Below are 15,725 nucleotides of genomic sequence, written 5' to 3'. Positions count from 1 at the left end.
TCCTCCATGTTTTTCCTGAATTGGTTTACCAATATTACGGTTTCCTATTTGTTGAGGCTGATGGTTAACTGATCAGTTGATGAGCAAAGTTTCTTTATCTGCAAAACCCCGGCAACAATAATTTCCTCTTACCTAGAAATGTATTTCACTGAATGGTAGAATATAGGAATATGCTCTTATGTTAAAAGCATCATCTTTCTGTGTCTAAAAGTTGTATTTGCACAACTCGACCAAGAGAGGGTGCCAGAGTACAAGTTGAACAATCCGTCAGTGGAGCGCAAACAGTCTAAGCAAGTTTAAATGGCTGTGTAACTTGGAAAGAAAGTGGTAGTTTGTTGCCCCATGTTGGATATTATTCTCCCTCTACATTTTGTTACACGCATTTTAATGTGACACTATTGTAACAACTGCCCACTCCACAACCCTCCCTCCACACCATCCTACAACCCCTAAAAGAGAGGAAAGTGTGGTAATGCATGGGTGACACTGAGTGAGTAAGCTATTCAATGTGTATTCATTAGATGTCCAAGACCCAGCGGGACCACGAGTAGAGGAATACACACAAAGACACAGCAAATAAGCTATTCAGCTGCTACAGGGGCTGCTGACTGGAGCATATTTTTAGCTGACAGGGAGTTTGTGATATTGGCAAGAGGTGAGCTGGAGCTGCCTCGTGTGTGTGTGTATGTGTGTGTGTGTATATGTGTGTGTGCGTGTGTGAAATCATGCCAAGTTAATACCTCATGTCTACGTCAAAGGCATTGTGCATATAAGTAATAGAATGGGATGCAGGTAAAAGGCAACACAGCACAACTGTTGTGCAACGGTGTACAACAGTAATTTTCTCTTCTACTTCCAAGCCCGTCAGCAGTAACCTCCCCCCACTCCCTGCTAACAGATAATGCATAAATAATTCAACAGATTAAGGAACATTTGAAAAAAAAAAAGAGAAGACTAAAAGGCACTTGCATGCTTGTATCAGAGAAACCTGTTTAAACTGCCACCGAGTGACTCTTATACATCCGACGGAGAAATCTAGGCATTTGTGAATCCTTGTCTCCCTTACTAAATTAAATTAAATGAGATTGAATCACTAACTGCTGCCTGCCTGTGTTTATTTAATTTATGCATGAGCTACACGGGGTGGATCAGGGCAATGGTAAAGATAAGGGATACCAGCACACACAATCAAAGCCTTATGTTATCACTCAGAACTCTATATGGTTACTATGGTGCAACTAAAGGAATTGCTACATTTCACTCATTTGTCATTTTGTTGTTTAATAGCGAGGAATGTGATTTATAAATAGTAATTTCCTCCTCCCCCCCTGGGGATTGTTCAAATTTTCCTGAGAGGGAGGCTGGATTTTGAGAGATGACATTTTGAGTTGAAATGAAATGTGAAATGAACACACAAAAATACACATGTACACACCTGCCATGTACCGTGCACACTGTCCTCCTCCACCTCCTTTAATCCCCAACCTGCTCTACCCTCCTGTGAAGTCATAGCTTACACAAACCCGGTCACGTGACCACGATGTGTACTGTAATTCAATTGACCGTGACCTGACTCCAGCAACATCAACCAGACATTGTGCGCTGTACATGGCGCTCCAATATCTTTAACACACTTTTCCACAGGGGCTATAGGGTTTGTCTGTTGTTAATTCCCTGTTGCCCTGCAGCCGTGTATGTGTGTCGGAGCTCTGAACCGATCAATCCTTTGAATCATGACTTCTGTCTGCAACTATAGAATTCCTCCTCGCTTGTTGGCTTCTCTGCGTTTTTTTATTATTATTATTTTTTTATGACATGCAGCACTTAAATGCACATTGTGCTCATTGCTATTACCATCTTGGTCACTACATCTGCTGATGAGGGCGACAGATGCTCTCACCACGGCTTGAATCCCCACTCCATGCAGAATGCCAATGAGCTGATTCGGATTCAGTGCCGGTATTAATGTTTGATGGGGGCCGATTCCAGTCGACCCTCCTTACTGTTGCAGCAGAGAACAAGAATTGATTGTGTTGTGCCACAGCGGTTCGCCTATGGGAAACGGCATTGATCCAAGGCCTGTGATTTATGCCTATTTTAGTGGCTTGCCGCATGGGTGACCGAGTGTCACATATTTCATGTACAAGGCCCTGGACCCGAGTTTCTGTGCTGCAAATGTTTGTTGGTTCACAGTACACCACTGTACAGCATATTCCTCTAACACACTGACAGTATTAACAGCATAGTGAGTAAATACTGCCAGTACAGATAATATAGCCTACTATATTTGAGACAAGAGTGGGAAAGGCCTGGATCATTTGAACTGTAGTGGCACTAAGAGGCTGGGCATGAATACGATGCTATTAATTTAATCTCTGTGTGTGTGTGTGTGTGTGTGCGTGTGCACTGCACGCTTCCTAAACTCCCTTTATACACGTGTCCTCATCAACTGGAAAAGACATTTGCAACATGCATGTTGTAATTAAACAAGTTAGTTACCTGACTTCTGCGTGGTGTTGCAGTGTCGACCAAGCAACATGATGTAACTTAGACTTTTCTCAAGCAAGTTTCATCTACAACTACCAAAAAATATTTTTTTATAAAATAGACATGGAAAAACACATAAAAAAAAACCCCATATGCATTTCAAATTTGCTTAGCAGCCATCTCGGTTACACACAACAATTCTTTACCCAATCTGTGAAATTGATCCAGTCTATCAGATTTCAATTCACACCTTTAGAAGCCCATTAGCGTATGCTAATTAGCAGCTGGCACCAAGTGTGTTTTTGTCTTCTCTGTGCAAAGTACCACTTCACCTCTCCGTGGCTGTATTAACCGTCCCAGGACATCAGACCTTCAAGGCTCATTGTGCGTCTTTTTTTTTTTTTTACCACTTTAGGCAATAACATGTCATCATATTTTAAATTGGCTCGCAAAACGGTTGTCCATTAACATTTCCAGCAGTTACGGAGAAATGACGTCCGTCTGGCTACCTGGAGAATGTATGTGTTGTTGTTTTTTTAAGCTTTATTTTTGGTCTTCACCAAGTCCTGTGCAAAAATATCTGTCTCTTTAGCTGCGAATTGTTCCACTGTGTTCACCAGCTAGCCTTAGCTCAGAGCCAGGCTACCCGTTCCTGTATACTTCCGGTCTTTATGCTAATGGTAAACTGGTTACCTGTAGCTAATGCTGCCTTCACGTAGTATGGGAATTACGAGTTGCCGACTCGGAAATTGCGCAACTCCCCTTCAAAACGCAATAACTAGTGGGAAACGAGAGATAATGTTGATACCAGAGTTCCCGAGTTGGGGTGACCATCAGTAATGGATGGCACGTTATTTTTAACAGTGCCAAAAGTATTAGCTGTTGTTCGTGTACATAATTTTAATCTGTAATCTTTGTCCACTTAATTTGATATAGACCAATGCTATTTATGTATTATCAATAACAAATGGACCATAGCCTGCTAGCGCGGTGCTAAGTTATTGCATTTGCATTAAAAAAAAATCCTAATACGCAGGTAACGGAAAACCTAATATCTGCCATTTTTTTCAATTCGTCCCGACAACAAAGCACTTGAACGTGACATTGTCGTAATTGCGATATCGCAATTGGGAAGCACGATCTTCCGACTAGCACGTGAAGGCAGCATTAATGTTTTAGCTAGCGTTAGCTGACGCGCGTGACGGAAGCGATTTCATTTTAGCTATCCACCCAACTCTCCGCACAAAGACGAATAAAGCCTCATTTTCCAAAATGTCAAACGTAAGCATGAAAGCGCTGCCTTTAACACGTTTAAAACGCCACATTCCCTATTTAATGTGTGTTTCACGTAGCGGGTTAACCGGACGCTAACGTTACCTGGCTTCTAGGTAACGTTAATCTCTGTAGACCTGGATGTTTACACCAGGCATTGAACGCAGCCGTCCACGCAAACTTAACCATGTGAACAACGAACTGATTATGTATCGCGACCCCTCCGTTTCTGTCGCATTTGGAAGATCGATAGTATTGATCCTCGCTTACCAAAGCCACACGTTGTCGCTGTTTGCCATGCCATGAAACCACCCCTCTCCTCTCCTCTCCTCTCCCCAGCCCTCCCTCCCTCCTCCACTCTCTCCTCCTCTCCTCCACACAGCAGCGCGCCTCTCACCGCGCCTTGGATGCCGTGTGACCAGCAGCGCTAAGCGGAGACACCGTCCAGCAAACAGCACATCCAGCACAGCAAAAAAAAGAAGAAGAAAAAACCCAAAACGATGACCTTCATACAGATACGACAGAAGCACACAGTTATCTGACAACTTCCGACTCCGCACCTTGCCTTCGCCGCTCCTCGCTGTAAGCGGTAAGTGCTCTGATTACCCTTTTCTTTAATTGACAGCGCCGGGGGACTGATATTCCGAATAATGCAATTCATAGCAGATGAGTCGGCGATGAGAGGAGCGCGCGCTCGAGCTGCGTGCATTCACGCGAATCTGTCTCCATTGTTGTTATATGCATATAGGCCTGTTGTAGCAGCGACAGGCAACAGATTAGATGATTAGTGAGCCATAAGCTGTGCAGACTTGGTTTCCTCTTTTACACTCTCACCTTTGCAGCAGTAGAAGCCGAGCAATGCCAAGATGAGCTTAGAGTCTCATGCATTGTCCTACTTCAGCCCTGTTAAAGGGATTGCTGTGGCCATTTGAGATGTATAGACAATGCAATGCACATTGAGCCTGCAGGAGTGATTGTAAATGTGACCTAAATACTCAAATGTTCTTTTTTTCTCCTTTACTTTTGCATTTATATGAGTGGCGTACTACATGTGTGTGCATTTAAATATGCCCCACCAGCATTTTAAACAATCTTAATGTATACAAACTAATTATCTGTTGATTTTATGGCGTAGGGACAAAGTTCAGCACATCAGTGGTCTGGCAGCACTTCAGCTGGAGATCTTTATTCGGGTTGCATGGGGTCAATGTTTTAAAGATGCCTCAGGAAAAGTGCATTGCTCATTGTGTGTGTGTGAGCTTGTCTGAGTGACGGTGACGGTGAAGGTAGGGAGGGAGAAAGGGAGTATGGGGGTGAGAATAAGCATATTTTGGTCATGCATGTCCTCTGCCAGCACTCAGGCCAGGCCAAATGCATGCTGAGGTGTGAGATTATATCAGATGGCCCGACACAAACACAACAATGTCCAGATCTTGGCTCAAACTGTGTCCCCCCCCTGTGTGTGTGTGTGTGTGTGTGTGTGTGTGTGTGTGGGGCACCTGTGGATGGGGGCAGAAGCATGTGATGGGGCTCTCGAGCTTCCTGCGTCTTTTAAGTCTTGCTCAGAAAATCCTACGGTCTGAAAGCTTAAGTGTGTCTCTGACATGCAATGGCTGGGGTTCAGCACATAGTGAGAAGCATTACAGGACTACGTTTGCTGGCACTAAAGCAGTTTGCACTCCTTGGCTGGTTTTAAGGAGAAAGAGGATAATTATCCATGTGCTTAACTCTTGATATCCAAGTCTGAGTCCCACTTTATCCTCTGAATTATCCATTGAGAAGTAAAAGCTGGAAAGAGACTCAACCCCGTCCTTTGGAAAGCCATGTTTCTGTGTCTACATTCAAAACATTTCAATGGGGAAGCCATTTTCCAGAAATTCGATATTCTATACCTTTACAGAAAAATGTGTCATCCAATTTTACATCCTTAAACCAGGTGTCAACCTCTGGTTCTGAAAAGTGAAGCCAAAGCAGAAGTGCCTTAAATTTGCATTCTCTCTGCCCTTCAAGAGGCGACCCATCACTCCTCTATAGTCCAAATATGGTCACTTCAGTTCACTGGTTGCAAAAATTCAAAGATGGCGGCGGCCAAAATGCCGAACTCGAGGCTTAGTATTCCACAAATTACGGGGTGACATCACGATGACTACGTCTGCTTCTTATATACAGTCTATGCTTAAAAGACAGCTGTGCAACACAGCTTACACGACTAAATCTTAGTCAAGTATTCATGTATTTGTGTCACAGTTTAGCTTCACATGTTTGCAGAATTCAGATGAGAGGCACAAAAGTTCAGAGGGCAGACAAAACCCAGTCCTTTTTAAACCAGGGTGAAATATGTGTGCGTGTCTACGAGTCAGATATTACCAGATAAGCTGGCTACTCAAAAGGCCAGCTTGAGTGTTATGTGCTACATCATTAAAGAGGCTCTGCACACACACACACACACACACACACACACACACACACACGCACACACACACGCACGCACACAAACCTCAAACATCGTAGCTGGAAAAGGGCAAAGGCAAAGTGCAGTGCACACCCACAACCCACTCACATATTCACTGACACATCTGACCACACTTCAGATCTGTAGCTGGCAGCTGCTGGTCCTGCTCTTCTTTGAAATGAAAATAAAATGAAAACAATCAGGGGGCAGAGCAGACACTTATCATAGTAATGAGCAGGCTTCAGCGTGTGTGTGCATCTTTATACGTGTGTGTGTGTGTGTGTGTGTGTGCATATGTTGTTGTGGCACCGCGTGTGGCTGTGTACACTTGTACACGACCATCTGCACGGCACAATTCACTGGCCAACTGGTGATGTATCATCATCAGAGAGTTGCCGCGATTGCTTGATAATGAACGCTTGGTCAGTATCGGGCCTCTTTTCCCACTAATGTGATTATATAGTCTTGATTGGGATTATCTTGCACACTCAGATTGCATCACATCCAGAAGAGTTCAAACATTATGGATGTAGTTACGGGTATTTTTCATGACACAAAGTCAGGAGAGCACCCAGTTGAATGCCACTGTACCGAGCTATATCAGACTCTGCAACAAGAGTCCTGAGAAAATCAATTCCTCTCAACACCTGATATGTGCTTAAAAGCTGCTGCAGGGAAGGTGACCTCCTCCATCATCATACGCACGGGAGTCACTCGCAGGCTTCAAACCTGTGTTTGAGACAAAAGTCTGGTGTGCTTCCTGCTTAAATCAATTCTACTAAAGAAAAGAGATGTTACAGTAATTATATCATTCACCATTATTATATGTCACCATCTGTAGCTATGTTTATGTGCATCAGTATGTCAACGGTAGACCATTGAAGCAATGAAAGCGTGGTTCTCCAGCAGTGACTACATGTGCTGCCTATCAGCCACAACAAGTTACACCTATATATTTATAAAAACACGGCGGCTCTGTTGTCTGAATCAGTGTACCAAGACAGCATTGTTTTTATTTTCCACATTGTCAACAGGAGGCCATTCACTCTTTCCATTTTTAGCTTTTACAGTAAAAACCCAACTTAAATATACTCAGCGTTTCGCTAAGAGGTAACTCAACCGAATACCTTTCATCAGAGGGCAATTTAAGCAATCAGCGTTTGCTCTCTGCAGCTCAGTTTCTGGAGCGTCTCTCCGCTGCGTTTCTGCGGCCGTATACTCTGGCTGGAATAAATACAGCTGAATAGCCGAGTCAGCCAAAACACTATAAAAAGTACCCCCGTAAAAATCCTTGTCCATATCATACTGTGAGCTGATTGTGGGGCCATGTTCACTGCTGGGAACGTAACTAGTTTGCAATACAAGTGAAGAGAAAAAAAAAAAAAAAAGGTTTGGTTTTTGAATGGCGTCTTGAGCACCAAGCTGAAATATAAGCCTGTAGTTTGCATCCAACTACGCCACTGTCACTTTAAATCATGGTTTCCCATTAATGTTATTGTCAATTTGTGTAGTTTATTGTCCTCACAATGGACTGCATGTTAATGAGAATTTAAACTGAAAGACTTTCTAATTACTCTTTAAGAAAATGTCAATCTGACTACATAATTGCGTATTACAATTAACAGTATAGGAAAAACACAAAATGGATTTAATGGTGGGTAACACTTACAGCCTTGAAAAACATTATATTAATGGCAAATGACAACGGCTAACTAATGTTCCATTGTACCAAAGGACTGCTATCTGCCAACCACTCAAACATGCAACCCCAAAAACCAGGTCACATAAAAGGAAGATGGAAGAGAAATGCATTAAAGAAAGTTGGGAGAGGGATAAATATGGGGCCCTTATCTTGTCCTCCCTCGGGATCTGACTATGTTACAATGCACACATCCCTTCAAGAGGTTTAGCAATAAATAAGACAGGGAGGCGCGCTTTGGTCGACCCCTGGCCTCGTCCCCATTGGTTTGTTCTAGCCCCCATTTCAGCACCACACAGCCCATGCTGTCTGAGCTGGAGCTTGGTCATCCAAATGTGGTAATTGGGGTGAGAGTCCCTGTGCTACTCTGCCCCAGGGCCCCCGGGCCGGCTCCCAGCCTCCCAGGTGGGGTTTAGAGATGGTGTAGGGTGGCTGAGCGGTAGTGAGAGAGACGTCACTGTCCACATTAGTCACCAGAGAAAGCAGGCCATAAGTCAGGAAAGCTCCCAGTCTCATCCATCACGCCCCTCTTAACCCACTTTCCTTCCAGTCCAGCCACTCCGGCTTTTTATTTTTCTATTTTCTGCGAGCTCTCCATCCCCCCGCTGCTGACAGAGTAACTTTCCCATCCGCCTTTTGATGGTGATGAAAGGGAAAAGTGGGCGCAAAGAGAACGCTTCGGTACCGGGCGGCAAGTGATGAGAGTGAGAGGAGATTTAGGGCCCAGCTTTGGAGTGCAACAAGGGAAAAATGGATTTTTATTTTCCAAATAAACCTTTACATTTGAAGATGATGTGTTTGTTCAGGCTTTTGTTGGGACACAAAGGAGATAACACAGTGACATAGTGTGTCTCAGTTTCACTCTGTAGAGGAAAACCCTTTGAGCTGGCGAGACTGCGGGGTGATAAGTTAGGATATAAGGGAGTCTCACTTTCTTCAAAAGGCTGCTGGCTCAAATCCGGGACAAGGTAATTGATTCACTGCTGAGAGGAAAACGTTGTATTGCTCGCTCAGCTGCGGAGGGATTAGGGCGGAATTCGGGGGAAGCTGGGGATGAGTGATTGAACATTCGAAATGATCCTCCACTTGGTAGTGATTTGATGGTTATCAATGTGGCTTTATATATATATATATATATATATACCCAAGTGTTTTTTATTTATTATTATGTGCAGTATGGTGCAGAGAGAGCCTGCGGTAGTGCAGCTTCCAAGAGGAAGAGTACATTGACATCATGGCTCTCACCACCAGATTCATAACCGAGATCTTGGAATGCAGCAGTATTTTTAAAAAGAGATCTGATGGGGGTTTAGATATAGATATAGATGGATGATCTGACTTAATCGTGTGCTGGGATCAAAGCAGCCTGACACTCACAGTCAGGGTTTGGTTGTAACGTCGCCGCCTTACCAGATCTCTGCACATTACTTTTGTGAGTGCCATATTCTCATAATCTCTTGTAATGAGACTCGGGTTGTAATTAACCATAATGACCCTTTAACGGATTATGTTTGAGCATCATAACAAAATGTAAGCAGGATGTAAGCAGGATGCAAATAAGCTCGCAAAATTTCACTTAAGCTCCACACTGTTTTATAATGTTAGCGGTTTTTAGCATTTGTTCTTGAAAATATATCTACAGAAAAAAAAAAAACAATACCTCACTGGTATATGAACATGACGTAATCCATAGAACTATATCTATTTATTTCTTTAGTATTCGCTGTGGTTTTGATGCTCCTTCATCTTCGCTGAGTGGACGCAGGTGAACTCAACCAGCAGTAGTTCTAATGTCTATCCATCTATTTCTGTTCACTTCTATTATTGGTCACAGATTTAAATTGAGCACATTCAATATGACTTTTTAAACTGTAGCTGATGCAACTTGATGCAGGCAATTTGTGTGAAAACACTGCGTGACGGATTGAATTTCTGTCTGCTGTCACGAGGTGATGTAGAGGGAGTGACTCAATGACTCACCTCATTAAGGAGCTCATTGGATATTTCATTGGGAGAGGCGAATCAAAAGCTCCTCATCAACTCGCCTCTCTGTTCCTTTCATGGCTGTTAGCATTTGATTCATATTCACTGTGTGTGTGTGTGTGTGTGTGTGTGTGTGTGTGTGTGTGTGTGTGTGTGTGTGTGTGTGTGTGTGTGTGTGTGTGTGTGTGTGTGTGTGTGTGCGAGTGCGACCAGGCGTGATATTGTTCTAGAAAGTGTGAAATGGAAAATTTGTGAATATCTTACGGCGATGAGACCGTATCTGGTCAGTTTTCCTCTGATGCGCTGCACTCTCTCGGTCAGTGTGATACTGAAGAAATCCAATCTTTGCCACAGCGCAGTGTTTTGCAGAAGACTTGGATGTTAATTTGCATCCATCAGCCAAGACATCGGTGTCAGCGGCCCCTATCTTTCAACGTTTTGGCTCTTCCCCCTGCCACACTCTGGCACGTACAGCCAGTACAACATATGCGTGTTTGCACTACGCTGGGCTTCTCTCTGTGTGTGTGTGTGTGTGGTCGGTCCATTTGGCTCTCAGTCGTCCCACGGCCTGGCACTCTTTACTCTCTCCGTGTGCGTGTGTGCCTGTGTGTGTGTGTGTGTGTGTGTGTGTGTGTGTGTGTCAGCGCCAACCTTCTGTTTTCTCGCCTTAAGAGACCCCTTACGATCAGAGAGATACATCAGCCAAGCACACACAAACATGACATGTAGCACATCACAATGGCAGCAGGCACCAGGAAGTGGGAAGTTTCCATGGTCGCCTCAACAGGAAGTGCGTTCCAGCTCCTGGCTGTCCGTGTGCACTGCCGCCGCGATTTTTCGCTCTTGCACTCATCGCAATTTGCATGGACACGACATGTACAGGACATAAAATGTAAAGTGAATGTTGTAGTAACATCCTGTGTACCTTTCCAGTCTCTTGGTCGTGTTCTCACAGCGGCTCGACTGAGAAAACAGATGCACAGTCTTGAGTACATCCTTCGTAATATGTACAGTTTATGTAATGTGTTGTATCCTATAGTTAAGATTAAGAGAAAATAAGGAAGCACATCTGTTAGACTATATTAAAATAATTAACAATTAAAAGCAAATTTAAAAGCCAATGAATAAGTTTAACAAGACTAAGACGGATGTAACGTTTTTATTATTCAAATGTATGTTTATTTATTCACCTTGACTTTATAGTAATTGCTTTCTGTCCATCCATCTACTTGGCAGCTAAATTGTGTGCTAATTAAGTGACTGGCAGTGGCAGCATGGCCTGCATATGGGAGCGACTTTAAAAAGACCATCGCAGGATCGCTCAGCCATATCTAATTAAAAGCTTGTGGTATTTGTGCTCATCGCGTTGCTTCTCTGCAACTGAATGCCTCTGAAGTTCATGTTTTGTGGTCTTCTACACGGTGGCTTGCCAACAGTTTTCTGTTGGTGTAATATTAAACCAGGCATCATGTCGTGTCAACATTTACCTCTCACATTGAATCTGACAAATAGGAGAAAATAATAATTAAAGAAATAATTTGACATTTTGAGAAATATGCTCATTTTAGTTTTAAAAGGCTGCAATGATTTGTCTGCAGGACTTGGCTGCTGCGCTGCTCACGCCTCGCCTCCTGTGGAGACGCGGTGTAACACTCGGTCAAATTAGGAGGCCAGGTTTTACACAACGGGGGGGTGGTGTTGGGTGGAGGTGGGTCGCGTCGAGGTGCGGTGGAGAGGTCGATAACCCCCACCGGGCTAGGGTGGAAGGTGGCGGTGTGCTGACGGGAGGAGAAATAAATGAGCTCTGAGATGGGAGTTAGAGAGAGACATCCACAGACATCCTGAAGACAGATGGGCTCTGGGTTTTTCAGAATGTGGGACACGTACATGGTGGCATCTTCAAAGATTGAAAGACTCATAAATACAGGTGTGTGTTTATTTTTATTAGTCATATGCAGCACATCGACAACCCTATGACTCATATTTCTTTATTTTCACTTGATATTTACAAGGGTATTCCATACTCCACTTTAAATAAACGTTATTTCTTCTGCTTGATTTATAAGCAATGGAGTTCACACAGCTCTAAAAAAAAAAGAATAAAATGTTTTTCCTTTGCTGCCCAACAATAAATATTTCATAATTCCTTTCGTAACGTCCTCATACCTAAACAGCAACGTTGGTTGTTGAAAAAACAAACCCAACTCAAGGGCCACTTTATCATCGTTCCAGAGCTTTCAACAGCACCACGCTTTCTGATAATGTCAAATAAGTCGACCTTGAGTTGTGATTCTGTCAACAGTTTGCCAGAACAGGGAGAAATGACTGTGACCAAAATAATTCACCGTCGCTCTGATTTCATAGTTTAAGGAAACAAATCGGCAAACTTCACAAAATGTTGAACTGTTCCTTTAAATAGACGAGTTTCGGCATGTCAAACTAACTTTAGCTCTGTGGATATGAAACACAGTTACCAATGTGACTCGTCAGTTTAGATGTCCTCTGGGCTGAACTGATACAAAGTACACTCTAGTTCACCCTATCTCACTTTGGAGCACGTCTTCACACACACACACACACACACACACACACACACACACACACACACACACACACACACACACACACTGAGAATCCCATCATTAAGAGGAGAGGAGGAATGGATGCATGTCTCGGTTGCTCGGTTGTTGTCACAATCAGTGTCATGCTCTTCTCCCTCGTCTCTTGTTTCCACGCCATTATTTCTCACGGATCGGGCCAAACCGTCCTGCAGTATTTTTATCTGTATCCATCCTTTCCTCCGGTCGCTCTCCCTTTCCTTCCGCTTGTCTCACTTGTTCTTCTCGACCCTCGTGGCTCTCTGAAAGCAGCCTTCTCAGTCCCTCCCCTATCCTCATTTTCTCCTCCGCTCCCTTTGTGTTCAAAGTACAGAGCCCCCCCAAGAGAGAGTCGAGGGAGAAGTGTGCATGAATAGAAAAGAGTGTGAGCAGGGAAGAGGGGGGAGGCAAAAAGAGAGAGTAGGAAATCAGGGCATATAGGCCCACCTGAATTTTAGATGTGAAGCCCCTGCCTCCCCTCTTCCTCTTTCTTTCCCCTCGGTTTTCACTTGTGATAAATGTCACTGCTGTAGCTCTGTACGGAGCATGCAGGCTTCCACTCGGCTATTAGGAGATTCATTAGAAAATGCCAAAATGTGCCCTTTGCTGCAGCAGTTCAGCGCTCTCTTCGGTATTGTTATTGGGCTAAATGAATCCCTTCAAAAAGTGTCAGTCAGCAGTATTTTTGGGGGCATCATGGCTGTGGCAGCGTGACAGAGCGGGGCAAAGATGATAATTTACAGAGACGTCTAAAGCACCGGGCAGTTCCATCTTCTGTTTGAAAGTGACATTCAGGGCAAATTCACTGGACTACATGTATTATTTATGACTCCCCAGTTATGGGAGTGAGTGTTTTAGTCTAAGAAAGTGTGCACCAGTTCCTGAGATTAGTGTTGGATTATGTTAAACGGATGCTTCTTAGGCACAGAAAAAGCATGTTTTGCAGATCACCTGACTTCCTAGTGGCAAAATACTGCTTTGCTGTACTTTCTGTGTAAAAAAACTACATGAAAGCAGAAGTAAGGAGTGGAAAAGAGTGAAGGAGAGGAGAGAGATGGTGAGAACGAGATTGTGAAGGATAATAGACCTTTTTTCACAGAAGACGTTTTGACATGTCACATTAGGAGAAGCACAGCTGCAAATGATAAAATGAACGATGGCTGCATGCTGGTTCTCCATCACACGGCCGGCTGACTGGCATACTTGAATAGAATGGAGCCATCATTAAGTTATTAATAACACCTGTGCTTTTCCTGTTATGACAAGTCAAAATGTCCGCTGTGAAAAAGGGCCTGTTTTGAGAGTTGTACGTCAAGAGGAAGGTGCACACACACACACACTCACACACACACACACACACACACAAACACACACACACACACACGCTGTATCCTTCCAGGATGCAGCCAACCATCGACTTTGGCATGATAGTTTATGATGCATCACTGTTTAAGATCAGGCACGGAATAAGATTCCAAAAAAAACACAGAAGACAAATACCAGCTGACAGGGTCACCCTTCAGCAGCAAGCTAGCCCTGAATGTGTGTGTGTGTGTGTGTGTGTGTGTGTGTGTGTGTGTGTGGGACTGGAAATGTTCCTTAACCCACTTGAACAGTCTGCTGCCATCTGCACTGTCCCCGTCTGCTGACCTTTGTGGGTTTTTTTCAGTTCACAAAACTATTGGAGATCAAATAAAACTTTTCAGAGCTTTCCACTTTCTATTAGTCTTTTATGGCGTAGGAAGTGGTTTCTGCTGCCCTCTGCAATAAGTGTTGTGATCGAGATATTGTGATCGAATTTAAGTGAAAACTATTGTCCTTCAGCCTCAGGGAAGCTTTTATTCTGTATTTTTTGTGGAGGGCACACTGCACATCAATATGTCCTTTTGATTTGAGCCTCCCTTCTACTACCGCCTTCACCTTAATGTCTGTTTCTGTCAACCTTCCTCAGCCTCTCTCCATCTTTACGGCCAGCCTATTGGCCCTCCAGTCCAGCCAGGACCATGATGCTCAGCAGCTCTGTAGAGGTCCCCAGCCCGGGCGGGCTGAGCGGCCTAAGCGGGCTGAGTGCGGCTGCTCGTAACGTGGTGCGCTCCTCCAGCATCTCGGGGACCATGTACAGCCTGGAGAAGAGTCCCGGCAGCGGGGGCCCAGACTCCACGTCATTGGCCGGTAACAAGAAGCGGCGCTCCAGTCTGGGCGCCAAGATGGTGGCCATTGTGGGGTTGTCGCAGTGGAGCAAGAGCACACAGCAGCTCAACCAGCAAGGTCAGTTTAAAGTACTGCCAGTGCAAGTGAAATTTATTCTTCTTCTAGGTTCTATCTTTCCTTTACATGATTTTTGAGCCACCATCTAATACTCTCTATCACAACATATTTTTCTCTTTTTTTTCTGCCGTTTGCACTTCTTCACTGTGACTGTCACTTCCTTTCCTCACCATCCCTCCTTCCATTCTTCGATTTCTGCGTCTTTCTACTGTTTTTGTCTCTCGCTCTTCTCCCCCCCAGCTATGCTTTACTTTCATATAATTTCCAAATGAAGATTGAGTTTTTAATAGGCGAGACACTTTAATTGTCATCCTGGCTCGGCTTTAACATTTCAAAATAGTCGTCATGCTTTTACAAAAATGATTTTAATACTTTGGTGGCGCGGTTAAATTCTTGGCAGCGCCGGTCTAACAGAACAGCGGTTGTGTCAGTGTATGCACAATAACATTAGCATAATCTCCTCCAAAGGGTATTTGATGGTGCGCTGCCTCAGTTATAATACCTGTAATATCTAATCCAACAAGCTCTCACTGGCTTTACCGTTCATGGTATTGTCAATATAATTAGTATTTTTTTTCAAGCCTGAAACAGTGTAATGTGTTTAACTCTGAAGTAGGTGTGCAGCAGCTAGTGTGTATGGTGGCTGTATGATAACGGTGCTACGTCGTAGTTTGTGTCCTGTGGGGGAGAATTGGGTGCAACAAAAGCTGCCAGCCAACACAAACCCAGTGAGTCGTGGTGGGAAATAGGAAAAACACTATTACATACCGAGGCTTGGTAAAGGCCGAGAGGCAGGAGGAGCGATGCATGAGCACGTTGTTCTTCTCCCCGCATCCTATTAGCACATTCTGTTTCTCCTTCCAGAACAATGAACTGTAACCTTTTCAGAATATTGTATGCCTGTGTCCTCATGGTTGCCTGCTTGCTTTGTATGTACAATGTTACTTTATTCGTCTCATACCAACTC

General features: G+C 43.9%; 1 protein-coding gene across 1 annotated transcript in view; it reads left to right on the top strand.

The window, feature by feature from the left end:
- Positions 1 to 4,192: 4,192 nt before the first annotated feature.
- rims3 (regulating synaptic membrane exocytosis 3) overlaps positions 4,193 to 15,725 on the top strand; it is a 29,031-nt gene continuing 17,498 nt past the window's right edge. The window contains exons 1-2 of the mRNA XM_084032136.1: positions 4,193 to 4,348; positions 14,442 to 14,758. Coding sequence (XP_083888262.1) covers positions 14,494 to 14,758 — 265 coding nt within the window. The 5' untranslated portion in view covers positions 4,193 to 4,348; positions 14,442 to 14,493. The remainder of the gene's footprint in view (positions 4,349 to 14,441; positions 14,759 to 15,725) is intronic.

The sequence above is a fragment of the Eutrigla gurnardus genome (genome assembly GCF_963514095.1).
Source record: "Eutrigla gurnardus genome assembly, chromosome: 17".
Taxonomy (NCBI): Eukaryota; Metazoa; Chordata; class Actinopteri; order Perciformes; family Triglidae; genus Eutrigla; species Eutrigla gurnardus.
The sequence above is the reverse complement of the archived record's forward strand: the minus strand, read 5'-3'. Positions and strand labels throughout refer to the sequence as shown.